The following is a 14,009-nucleotide window of genomic DNA, read 5'->3' on the forward strand; positions in this document are numbered from 1 at the left end:
ATTTAAATACTTGACATCAGAGCTGTATCACAGAAACCTAAGCATTAAGTAATGCACATGCCAAAGCAGAATTTGTCAGTATTTTGTCCTGTCTAGTTTTAAATGTTATATGTGATGGATTTCCCCAGGTTATAATTCTACAGTTTAACACATTTCACCCCCAAAAGTTGTCCCTGATATTCAGCCTATATTTTCCTTCTTTTAATTTCATCCAGTTGTTCCTACTGAACTAACTCCCCCATGTAAAATTCATATTAGTTCCTCTCCATCACTAGTGTTTACTCCTTTCAAATATGAGTAGACTGTTATATCCTCTCAGTCATCTCTTAGCCAAATTATGCAGATTTGGCTCTTTTAAGTCAATTCCTCCAATCACTTCCATCATTAATATGGCTCTTCTCTGAACTCTCTCCATTTTGTCAAGATTTTTCTGGTTATAAATTGTACAGAACTAAATGCAAGATTCAGGTCACATCAGAGATCTATAGAAAAAGACTATTGCCTTTGTGCTCTGTGATGAATATGGCACCTAAGTTGCTTTGATATTTTTGCTGCCATATTACCTTGTACATGCATGTCTCATTTTTGTCCACTATCATCTCTAGGTCTCTTTCAGCATAACCGCATTCCAGATTTCTCTTTCCATTCAACTGTTTTCTTTTTCTCAAATATTTTTTCTCTCAAATTGAATTGTGTTTTGTTATTTTTTGTCTAGGTTTCTCATCTCTCTAGCTCTCTATGTATTATTTCTCTGCCCTCATTAGCATTTGCAGCTTACCCAGTTTTGTATGGTATGTGATTTTCATTAACAAGCTGCTTACTGTCTCCTCCAGATCGTTAGCAGAAGATATTAAAGAAGATTGAACCTAGCAGCAGCTCCTGCAGTTCTCCACTACACATATCTCCTCAAACCTGACACTGACATTTATCCTGAAGTCCTGAAGAAAGCTGATTTAACGGCGACATTCATTTACCTGAGTGCATAAGTGGGAGCAGGGTAAACTTATCAGTTATGTCGCTTCACATGAGTTTTCCAGTGTCTCTTCACACGTGAAGAAATATATAAAGAACTAACCAATAATTCTGTATTATGCACATTTTAAAATATGGTGAATCTGCTTTTTTTTTTCACCTAATACTAGCAGAACATCTGGTACTCAAACTAAATCTAAATCTAAATGGCACCAGAGGGTGATGAGAAAGAACTGGCAAATGATAGGTAGGAATCAGGAAGTCTCCCCCACCCACCCACTTAGCATGGCTTGAGGTAGCACATGGTGGCAAGTGGAGGAAGGTCTCTATAGCTGAGTTGAGGCAACTGGGAGCAGGGCAAGGTAGGAAGGTGCAGGTGGAAAACTTAGCAACAAAAACTGGGTGGCAGTAGAGGGCCACAGAGAGTTTATGTGGGGAAGGTTCAGGACTGGTGTGGAGATGCATAAGTAATATGCATAGGGAAGGGGTGGTGGGAGGGAAGCACTGAATATTTTCCATGACTATCCCATGTGGCAGCAGCCATTTTAAATATCTGGATGTACTGTAGTTTTAAACTCACGTCCATCTCAACATGAATACACTGAAAAGATATTTGTCTACAAATTGAATCCAAAGAGACAATGTCATATCCCTAATATACCCACCATATATCTATACACACACACACATATTTCTCTCACTGGATTGCAAGACTAAAATGCTTGAAATGAGAGTTGTGCAAATGAAAGATTTTCAACTATATGGGAATAGGAATGCTTTGATTAACGTTAACAACTCAGCATTTTAAGTGTTAAATCATCAATGAAACAAAAGATGTGCCAAAGAAACAAGAGCACAAGCATACATGTGATAAACATATATCGTGAATATGCTCAGATATCATATTTTTGCTTAGTCTTTACTCTGTAGCAAAAGTTTAATCAGTTTTCTCTGACATTAATTAATAATGAGAAAAAACACTGAAACATACTTTGAATTTCAGTGGTCTTTTGTAAAGAAGCCATTGCATTCATATTAGGGGTTTGGTGCAGCATATCTTCTGGGAGAGGCTCCAGCTGCAAGAATAGAACAGAATAATATGAGCAGAATATTATGAATTTACTATAAGACACATGGAAATAAACCAAACTGAAACAGCCTAATCCTCAAGAGAAGCTCAGCCCAAGAACTAGTTAATATTTTGCTGGTATCACTTCTAAAAGTATAGCCACAATTTTGTTTTTTTGTTTTTCAGCCATGTAATTGAATTCCAAGGGGCTTTTCTATTGGCTGCAAGACTAATCTATGGAGTCTCTGAAGCAGGTGCATGTCTGTGTATTATTCATTAAAAAAATTTTAGTTATTTGTGTAATTTTTGTAGGTTCTTCACAAACCAAATTCCATTGCATCTGTATGTGCAGCTGGGCACTCCAAACAAAACCTTGCTGAAGCCGCATTGGGACTAAAGTGTGCACTCTATTATCTTTATTTTTCTAGTGTTATTACATCTAACCATCTTACACATTTCAACATTTTACAGTGGAAAACTATAAAACACAGCTGCTTTTAGTAATCTTGCGTTAATTTCAAGTAAAATAGTAGACAAAATACTTAAGCATATCAACAATAAAAGTCATATAAATTTTATTTGGGCTCCGCTGTACTTTTAACTGGCTACATTTACTTTCAATACCCTTTAGTTTGTTTATGTGTTTGAGTGTGCACATGCATGAAACAAAATGCCAACACTTATATGTTGTTTTCCCTATAATTCCATTTTCAATGGCACTAACTATTCTGAAAGGAGAGCTAGTGCAGTGGTTAGGGGCCTAACCAAAGCCTTTATAAACCTGGGTTCAAGTCCCCCATAAACCAACAGATTTCCTGTATGACCTTAAGCAAATCACTTAGTGTCTTGCTGCCTTGGTTCCCCATCTGTAAAATGGGAATAATAGTACTGCTCTATTTCATACTGAAATGGTAGCTAATAAGTACCTTGGATAGAGAACCTAATATATCAGACATGAATGGATCCTAAATTAAACACTGGGACTTGTGAAATATCAACATGTCATGATATTGAGCACTGACATGATGACATTGTATCATGATGCATGATGATATATCATCACAAGAGCTAAGCAAAAAAGGCAAATCATGTTCCACGTACATTCCTTTCAATTTTTAAATGAATTCAGCTGTGCTTATGCCCCTTTCTGTATACCTTCCATTCTACACATATTAGGGCAATTAAGTTTTACTGGCACAAATGCTCACAGCCATCTGTGTGAGTTCTCATGGAAACAGCAGCTGAAATTTGTACACATAGATATTGATGGCAGAAGTATTTGCATACCCATACAGTCAAAGGGCTGGAATAACATCATGTGAGTCATCTGCCCAATCATGACTAAGAAACTAGCTCTTCTTTTGAATATTTGTAAACTAAGTAAACAAATTCAAAAATATATTTGTTGAATAAATCTGTATGATGAATACTCTGGAGAGAATTTCAAAGTTATATGGATATTCCGTGGGCAGAAAAAGAGGCAAAATTGTCTCACTTATTCATTGTCAATGATTAGATCAGCTCTAGTCATTAAGTCAAGGAGGTTAGCCTGGATTATAAAGAGGTGACAAACTAAGCAAATTTACCCAAAGTCTCCGAATTGCTGGGATTCAGGTAAAATGATCAGCAGAGAAATATTTTAATGCTGATGAAATTCCAATTATCATCAGGCTTTTGGGTTAATTCTCATGAGATGAATGGTGCTATTCATACGTCTTGTTTTTATCTGCCTATAGTCCTGCATGGGGAATCTACCTGGAAGATTTTCTTTGAAACCATAAGAATTAGCAACATAATTTATATTAAGGTAATATAAATGTTTAAATTCTCTGGAATTCAACAGGACTGCCAGAAAAAGGATGGTACAAATATCAGCCTATACTAACTCCAAAAAACCACTGAGGATGCCAGATTGTAATGGTGGATTGCCGCTATTTTAAATGATGCATTAAGACATGCCAATCCAGCTTTAGGATTAGAGCTAGTTGAATAATAAAAATCAAAGTAAGTGATATATTTGAAATTAACAAGTCAACTTTGCTTCACTGGTCTTCATAGGTCCTAGTATTCGCTTATTTGCAAGCACTTGGATGAAAGCTGAGTATTTGTGAAAATGTTCACAAATCACTAATTTCACAAATTTTAGCACAAGTGATTATTCATCTGAAAATTCATACTGGAAATCAGGTATTTGTTAATAACTATTATTCATTTTTGTCATATATTATTCTCTATTTAAAATGTTTCAGGCGTCCAACCAAGAAGCAGAAAAAATACTATGGGCCCAATGCTCAGGACCAGCTGGGCTGAGCTCAGCACAGGTCCACAGGCAGGAGAACAAAGGTGGCTTAAAGCCATATTCTTACATTATTCCAATCCGTATGGCTACTGGGACCCAATTTAGCTTCTGGAGTAAGTTAGAACAGATTCAAGGCTACTCTAACCTGCACCTCTGGGAGCCATCGCACAGGCTGTGGAATTGTCATCGTGCAAGATGCTCCAGCTGTGCCTTGCTCCATCTTCAACATATCCTTCCTGTTCCCCTGCAAACTCCTTCTCTTGGACAGGAGTTGGTGATGTAGACATAGCTATTGTAGCTCTATGCCAACCAGTGTTTCTCCTCATCAAAGGGAATCTCGTCAGGCAACTTTCATAAATTGGTTGGACTGGGGTCCAATGATATGGCCTTGTGTTATTTAGGAGGCCAATCACACACCTTAATTAACCAGCAACGAACAATTAAAGTGACGAGTTCACAAATAACTCATAGGCTAACTCATCTAAAATGTCTGATCAATACTTATGAATACCAAATACATGCACAAAAATCAGGTTAGGTTCATGACTTTAGCAAAGCTTTTGACACGGTCTCCCACAGTATTCTTGTCAGCAAGTTAAGGAAGTATGGGCTGGATGAATGCACTATAAGGTGGGTAGAAAGCTGGCTAGATTGTCGGGCTCAACGGGTAGTGATCAATGGCTCCATGTCTAGTTGGCAGCCGATATCAAGTGGAGTGCCCCAAGGGTCGGTCCTGGGGCCGGTTTTGTTCAATATCTTCATAAATGATCTGGAGGATGGTGTGGATTGCACCCTCAGCAAATTTACGGATGATACTAAACTGGGAGGAGTGGTAGATACGCTGGAGGGGAGGGATAGGATACAGAAGGACCTAGACAAATTGGAGGATTGGGCCAAAAGAAATCTGATGAGGTTCAATAAGGATAAGTGCAGGGTCCTGCACTTAGGACGGAAGAACCCAATGCACAGCTACAGACTAGGGACCGAATGGCTAGGCAGCAGTTCTGCGGAAAATGACCTAGGGGTGACAGTGGACGAGAAGCTGGATATGAGTCAGCAGTGTGCCCTTGTTGCCAAGAAGGCCAATGGCATTTTGGGATGTATAAGTAGGGGCATAGTGAGCAGATCGAGGGACGTGATCGTTCCCCTCTATTCGACATTGGTGAGGCCTCATCTGGAGTACTGTGTCCAGTTTTGGGCCCCACACTACAAGAAGGATGTGGATAAATTGGAGAGAGTCCAGCGAAGGGCAACAAAAATTATTAGGGGTCTGGAACACATGACTTATGAGGAGAGGCTGAGGGAGCTGGGATTGTTTAGCCTGCAGAAGAGAAGAATGAGGGGGGATTTGATAGCTGCTTTCAACTACCTGAAAGGGGGTTCCAAAGAGGATGGCTCTAGACTGTTCTCAATGGTAGCAGATGACAGAACGAGGAGTAATGGTCTCAAGTTGCAGTGGGGGAGGTTTAGATTGGATATTAGGAAAAACTTTTTCACTAAGAGGGTGGTGAAACACTGGAATGCGTTACCTAGGGAGGTGGTAGAATCTCCTTCCTTAGAGATTTTTAAGGTCAGGCTTGACAAAGCCCTGGCTGGGATGATTTAACTGGGAATCAGTCCTGCTTCGAGCAGGGGGTTGGACTAGATGACCTTCTGGGGTCCCTTCCAACCCTGATATTCTATGATTCTATGATTCATGAATCAACCACAAACAGAAAAAAGGGCCAAATTCGCAATCATTATTATGCAAGATGAACATTTTGGTCAGCTCTTATAACAGACCAGTATCTGACATGGATTTTCAGTGTTTGTTATCTAAACTTCTTCCCCACCCCACCCAAAAAATAAATAAAAAAAAAACCCTCCCTGTAACTATTCCAGCTTGGTTTCAACTGTAGAAATGTGCTCTGTCTCCATATTCTTTGCAGTAGCCAAGCAGAATGCTGGATCCTGTTCCATATCAATAAAACCACATCAGACTCCAGACATAAGTTCATTACATTGTATACCCTGTTCAACCCTGATGCACTATTGTTACAAAAACACTGTAAAAATAAAGACAGTGGATTATTACAGCTATTTCTATACTCCTTTGGAACATGGCCTTCTGCATCAGGGAGAATAATTTCAGTTGGCAGTGATCCACTTTTTGGATATAGCTACATAGACATAGGGGTGTCCCTGGAAAATATCAGGACACAGACCCAACAGTGAACAAAAGAAATCACTCTACACCTGACAGTCATAGCACCATCACCTTCACTCCTACACTTCTTGGCATTCAAATCATCCAGTTTATTAGAACTGGAGCCGAAGAGAATAGAAGTCGTAAAGAGCACTGGAAATATATTTGCAGAACAGAATCTTTCAGAGAGGAATGACTCAGGTCAGTGCAGGACCAACAAAGTCACTTAAGGGAGAGCTTGGATCATTTACAGAAGGCAAAATTTTCAAAGGGTTTGCACCACTAAATTGGGCTTTTTTGTGCCCAAGGGAACGTAATGGAATGTGTGTCCAATAAACATTTTCAAAGGAAAAAAGCAACTTGTGCACCACATACTTTGGGTAGTCAAAAGTTGCCATAACTGAATTGTGTCCTATCAGCAAGTGGCATAAAAATACACCGCCTATCAAATTTTCACATGCTTGGAAGGTGGTGTAAGTGATGGTAAGGGTGTAAGCAGTTTGTCAGAATTTGAGACAACTGTCATCTGCACTGGATGAGCAGCCCAGACTTGGTACCTGACTGCACTGCCTCCTTAGCCCTGCCATGTTTTAAGGAGTAGAAGCTAGATTTATTCATGGGTGTTGGTGAATTTGTTTAGAGAAAAAATGACACCCAGGAACATTTTAGGCAATCTCAGGCTTAAAGCAAGGGTTCTGGAGAAGGAGATGGTGATGGTAATAGATGGTAATGGGGTCCACAGATCCCATGGATGCCTGAGAGTCAACCATACACTTCAAAGTGGGTCTACAGGCCATGGGGGGTTTATAGATTTACTGGAGATGGGATTTTTCTTTAGTACAGGTTTGACTTGATAACCATTTTACAGCTCTGTGAAGTGGAGCCAGAAGGGTATGTGGAGACTCACACACATAGGAGCCATGACTGAGGTGGTCAAAGTGGCAAAGAGTCCTGTGGCACCTTATAGACTAACAGATGTATTGGAGCATAAGCTTTCGTGGGTGAATACCCACTTCTTCAGATGCATGTACCCTATATGCATCTGACAAATATAGAAAGCTTATACCCACACATTTTTTTTTAAAGTGTGACTCTTAATCTCCCCTGTTTCTTCCTCTAAAATGGCTCAAAGCTTCCATTTGAGGTCCTGTTCCTTATACTACTCTTTATTTGGATACCTTCCTTTGCTTGAACCAGCTTTTTAAATATTAGAAAATCCCTGTTAGGAGCCACGCTATGTAGTAAGTATGTCGACATAAAGCTGTGCCATGATGATAGCTGTAGGTATCCCCAGGTTGTATTAGAATTGGAACAATGCTGTTCCATCTAGTCTTTCAATCTAGGAGAGATTTCATTTAGGAGTCATATATCCTTCTTGTTTTGAATGTTAGGAATTTTCTGAATATTTCTATATTTTAGGTTTATATAGAACTATTTTTAGGTGGAAATTTTTCAGTGATCCATAACTGTTATGTACAACATGAATAAATCCATTTTCATTAGGGAGTATATTTTAAAGGTCTTAAGGGTGGTTAGGAACCTAATGCCCAAGGACAGTCAATGGGAGTTAGGCACATAACTCCCATTTGTGCATTGGAAAATCTCTCACTAGTAATATATCAATTTTTAAACCAGTTCCTCTTCAGTCTGCTTGGCCAAGCCATCTCCTGGCTACTAGCACTGGTCACTTCTGGGACTATAATGTCACCCTATTGGCACATACTTTGCACTATTGTAGACTCCTCCCACAGCCGACTTTTCATTTTTGGGCCCCTTCTCCCAGGTTTATGCCAGCCAGAGTTGACATAAACCTCAGGTGAACCAATGATTGTAACTGTATTAATTATTTGGCAATAATAACAAACTCAGATTAACAATGAAGATATGAGCTGTGACCAGGCTTAACTTTCAATTTAAAGTTGATCTCCGGCAATTTTCACTTATATGTATGCTATTTGGGAAATATTTCCATTTTAGAGAGAGAAGCATTTACCTATTCTGGCAAATCACACTCCTCCCCCCACCCCTCCTTTTTTTCAATGCCGTGTCTGCATTCTTAGCAGAGCTCTTTGCATAGCTGGCAAGCTTCCCCAGATTCACACCAAATTCTGCAAAAATGGGGAAATGCCAACTTTTCATCATCTGAATGAAAGCTGCAGAGCACTAATTTTCCATTTAAATGGCCACACACACCCAAACCCAAGATCCACTAATTGCAAGAAAGCAGCACAAATTTCACACTTTACAACAACAGTGTCCAGTACAGATTTTTAAATACACGTGGTAGCCAACCAATCACGATGTTTTGTCAGATTACACTTCAGAAGAATAATTCAAGCAGGAAGAATATTTACTAGAAGATGTTAAATTTAGCCATTGAAAAATGTTTTCCTACTTTGGGCCAAATCCAGCCTTGGCCAGCACAGTAAGAAAGAGCAGACACACTTCCTGGTGTGTCCTCTGCTACAAGGATCCCGCTGGGTGGAATGCACAATGGACTACACTTTGCTGCTCCCTCTGAGCAGGAGGACATCTGGTACTAGTTAGCATTTGCTACAGACTCTGGGACACTTGCTACAGCATACGGGGCTGGCTACTAGATACCTCCCTAAGCCACAGACCATTTCTTCTTGGGGACAAGGTGCATAGGGTACAAGTTAGCACTTGCTCCAGACCATCGGGCTAATAGTTAACCCAGAGACCATTTCTTTTGTGGGACAGGGTTCGTATTGGTTTGACTGTGAGCTATGGGGAGATCCTGTATGGCTGCTTACAATGGGGGTTGGAAAGGTTGTTGTGGAGAGAAGAATTAAGCCTATGACTTCAAACCAAAGTAGTCTGGGGAAAGAAGGTTTAGCAAATCTGTCACTGCACTGATATATTATTAGCCATCACCTACCAGGGCATGGTAATGTAAGGGCCAGAGAGGCTATTCTAGCTCAATGACTGTATTTGAAGCCATGGTGTGGGACCACTTTTACTCCCCAGCCTGGGCATAAGATTCTCACCACTACCACCCTCACAGAGATGCCCAACACCCACTCCAAATACATATATAGTAAAGTAATACACTTAATCGGTGATGGAAAAATATGGATTAATCCAGGGTGCCCAACCTACAGCCTGTGGACCATACATGGCACACCAGAGCATTTCGTAAGGCCCATGGCCTGCTTCAACACAGTACACTAACAGCTGATTCATCAGTGTTTTGTCCTCATGTTAACATCATTTTAGTTTACACAAGTGTGTATACAGACACTACTGTACATAGAGACAACCTATCTAAATACATACAAAACAAGAGGAACTTAAAATATAAATCGATACAGGTGACTTTAAACCTTATTAAAATATGTAGAATGTGTTTGGCCCACACAAGGTTTGTGCTTGGGTTTGTGTGGCCCTCCTGTGTAATAAGATTGGGCAACACTGAGCTAGTAACGGAAGCCAACAGGGGAAAAGCCACTGTTCACAGAAAATGCGGGAGCTGAATTTTCAGTGTAAGGTATCAACATCTCAACAGCTTCCTGGTTTAAAAGTAATTTCTCTTTTCTAATTAGCTGAAACCATCTTTTCTTTTGTTTTGACAGGTGCCCATGTAATGGATGTGATCTAAAAGCACTAACAGAAGATGTCTAGGACATTTTACAGCAACTTAACCACATCCTTCTTTCTGTACCTGCAGGAAGGATTTCACTGTTTTGATTTTGGATTTCAGGGAAATCCAATTGCTTAATCACTTCTCGCCTCTCGGGAAGATTTCCTTCCTAGGAGGCTACCCAGGGTGCTTCTAATTAGCTTTGCATTTAGTTCAGTAAATTGTCCTTAAAAGAAATTCAGGTTTTTCTTTTTGTGTACAAAAATCTGAATGATAAAAACTGAAATCTAGATATATTTATGTCTACAATTATGTCTACATTGTTTAATTTTTGCTTCATTTATTGTCTGTACAAATAAACAACTGCTACGCTAAGTCTTTCTGATTAAAAAAAATGCCAATGGTGTTTATTTTGTAGAGTTCCATATATGTTTCTGTGGAATTTCCAAAATTAATGGTCACAACACTTCTGTGGAGAAGTTCAAAAGTATTCATCACCCATTGATTGTGCTGATAACTCATTTAAATGTTGAGGTCTTCCAAGAAAAAGAGACCTTCTGAAATGGATTTTTTGGTGAGTCTTCAAAGTCAACATTTGCATGAAGGACTTTCCTTTACCATGCTCAAATTATTTAACAAAGTTAATTCAATAGCATATTATTTTCATATTGACCCAACTCATAATTATTAAGGGAAAAGTAAAAGCTATCTTCCTTAACAGATCACTTTCATGAAGGCCACATGTAATTAAAAGCAAGTTTGGGTTTGGGTTTGGAGTTGAGGGATTTCTTTTGGTTTTGTCGTTTTGGGGTGTCAACATGTTTTTCTTGCAGAGAATCAGACACAAATGAGTTAAAGCAAGCATTTCTAGTTTGTAAGTCTGTTGTTTCATCTGCATGTCTGACTGGCTCCTCATGAAAGTTGGAAGTTACTGCTAATTTTACGGTTACTCTTTTTGTTAAAAGTTATTCTGCTGATAAGAAGACATACGTAGTAGTGTATTGCTCTACTGACAGGTTCTGGCCAAGAACAATATAGGCAAAGAAAAAAGAATTTAAAAAAACCCTGCAAAATGTTTATGAATTCTATCCTCAGCACATGAATAAATACAACTGACAAACTGCAGAGTACCTTACAAAGGCCTTTCCTGACCTTTCTAATTTGAGTTCAATTGCATGTGCAGTGTTTAGAAGCCAAAGTTGGTCTTGCCAATGTTTTTAAACTACGGTTGCAATACCTATCATTATTTGTAAAAGTGAAGTGCCAGATAATAAGTTATAATTACCCTATTAATCACCTGTAAATAATTGCGTTCAAGGAAGAATGCATCTTCAAATTACAATAATTGGTGACTTAAAGGAACCGATTTTTTCTGTCCTTGACTGGAGGAGACTTTGTAGTTGGCTGTGCAAATCTACAAGTATTCTGTTGAAATGAGGCAGTGTACATCATATATATGCTTTGGTCCATATCCTCATCTAGTATTGATTGGCATAACTCCATGGAAGTCGATAGATCTGTGCCAATTTACACAAGGCCCTATATCTATATGCCCTATATCTATATGCCCTTCCTTATCAGCCTACCCATCTCATCAATAACTTTAGTCACAGATTTTCTGTGAGCAGTTTCTTATGGTGGTGATAATGACATAGTTTCTGAATCTTCCATCTCCAAAATTAGCGGGAGCAGTATCTACTCTCTCCTTCCTGTAACATTGTTCAGTTTTGGTTTGGAGATGTGTGTCTGCCTGTTTCCTGCATGTCCCTAGTTAGATTTAATACTTGGAAAATAAGCATGCTTGTATTATAAATCATAATGTAAGTGTACATGGAAGAATATTTCTTGTGTGAGAGGTTTCAAGATCTTAATGTTCATGTCTTTCCTCAAGTGAATTATAATGCACATGCACTCACACTTGTCTTCATCTTCCATTATTAAAAGTCCTTCCTTCATTTATTACGCTATATTTTGCAAACAGATAAACCCATTGAATCACCCAGCCTACTTTATTGGCCTCAGATTACTTGTCTCCCTTAAGTGCCAATAGAGTTAGGTCAATATTTCAGCACACTCACACATAACTCACAGTGAAATACATTTCATGTCTATTTCCAACCGTAGATATTTTTCTGAGAATGCAGAGGGTCAGCAGCTGTAGAAGCAGTAGCAGGGGTGATCCAACATTAAAACAAAATGAGGCCTTTCTCACAAAGAAGCAAAGTCACCAAATGGTCATCGTTGGCTGTAGAGAGTCAGGCCCCTGGCATAGTGGTTGGAGCATAGTTTCATTAGCATTATTTGTCTCCCCACGAGGCTGCAAACCTCAGAGAGATATTACCTTAAATGTGTCCAAGCTAACCACAACCAAGCATAAATCAGGCTGACACATCTCCAGGCTAAAGCTGGGCAAGATTGCACCATGAGAACATTGTTGTTGTGGCTGATTTTGGAGGAGAAGGATTCAGAGGATATGCCACCATCACCACCACAGTAAACTGCAGTGTACGGATATGAAGTTCATGAATGATGGTGTGGGTGAGGATGGGCAGGAGGGCAGGCTGATCAGGAGGGGCAACAAAACCTTATGAATAAGATTTTCAAACAGAGGTGCCTGAAGTCAGGCTTCTAAATTCATATTTCAACACCCAAACATTCAAAAGTGTTGATCATCCATCTCAAAAGGATTCAGAGGAACAGCCGTGTTAGTCTGTATTCGCAAAAAGAAAAGGAGTACTTGTGGCACCTTAGAGACTAACCAATTTATTTGAGCATGAGCTTTCGTGAGCCACAGCTCACTTCACACTGGATGTTCAGCACTTTTGAAAACTTTTGTTTATGGGCCATATCATAAGTCACCCAGCATGGAACTCAAATAGGCCTGAATATTCTGTTATGGCACACCTGTTCCCACAGAACGCAATGGGATGGGGAGAGGAGAGACCTTTCCAGCTACCCCAACCCCAACCAGCAACCCCAACCACCTTCACACAAGGTATCATTTTTCTTTGCTCACCCCTCAATGGTGGCACTCCCTTAATGTATTAATTCCTACACTGTCCCTGGTGCCTGCAAGGGAGAAGGCTGAGGAACTGTTTGGGCTTGCTCAAAAGAGCTTCTTTGCATTAATTTCCTGTTCCCAAGAAGCTCTATAGTTCCTTTTCCTGGAAGAGGTGCCTTGTACCTTCTGAATCAGTCTACTTGTTCTCAAAACAGGCCATTATGATGCAGAGCTAGCATATGCAGCCTGTTGGGGCATACTATGTTGACATGTAAACTAAGTTCAAGACTTGGCATATAGTAAATTTTCCTTAACCTGCAAAGGAAAAAAATTATGAGCTTGTGTCCTTTATTGCTTCTTTGTGATACATAAAGAAAGCCTGAAAGGTTTTGGTTCAAAGTAAGGCTTAGGATATGGCTTAGGATATGGGGGTTTCCTGCTTGTTTGGTTCAAAGTAAGGCTTAGGAAAGGCTTAGGATATGGGGGTTTCCTGCTTGTTTTTAACACTACAAATTCATGTCTTTTCTACTTTGGAAGTTTCTATGGATACTGGAGAATTGATGAAATTGAGACTTCACCAGAGCCAACAGATAGAAAACTGAGCAGCTGAAAGGGGGAAAGGATTTTTAGACAAATTGTTTAACATTGTTTTTTTTTTTAACATGTATTCAACTCAAATGCTTGAAGAACATTTGAGAGAAAAGATATCTTTGTTAAAGGTTCATTACTATTACCCTTTTGATTTAGGTTTGAGAGCTCCCAATACACATCTCTGAGATGCTCAATAGGTTCTCCAGAAAAACTAGGGAAGGCCTCATGTGACATTTTTGTTATCTATAAAGTAAAACAAGCAGAAAAAAACCCTTTCAGGCATTCTGTATG

The 14,009-nt window shown here is 39.3% G+C and overlaps 1 protein-coding gene across 19 annotated transcripts in view; it reads right to left on the minus strand.

Moving 5' to 3' along the window:
* The window catches only part of HDAC9 (histone deacetylase 9), a 704,322-nt gene that overhangs the window by 20,732 nt on the left and 669,581 nt on the right, over window positions 1–14,009 (minus strand). For all 19 annotated transcript variants that reach the window (XM_048838336.2, XM_048838333.2, XM_075125815.1 and 16 more), the window contains one exon: window positions 1,964–2,048. In XM_048838336.2, the coding sequence (XP_048694293.1) occupies window positions 1,964–2,048 (85 nt within the window). The remainder of the gene's footprint in view (window positions 1–1,963; window positions 2,049–14,009) is intronic.

This window comes from Caretta caretta, chromosome 2 (genome assembly GCF_965140235.1).
Source record: "Caretta caretta isolate rCarCar2 chromosome 2, rCarCar1.hap1, whole genome shotgun sequence".
NCBI lineage: Eukaryota > Metazoa > Chordata > Testudines > Cheloniidae > Caretta > Caretta caretta.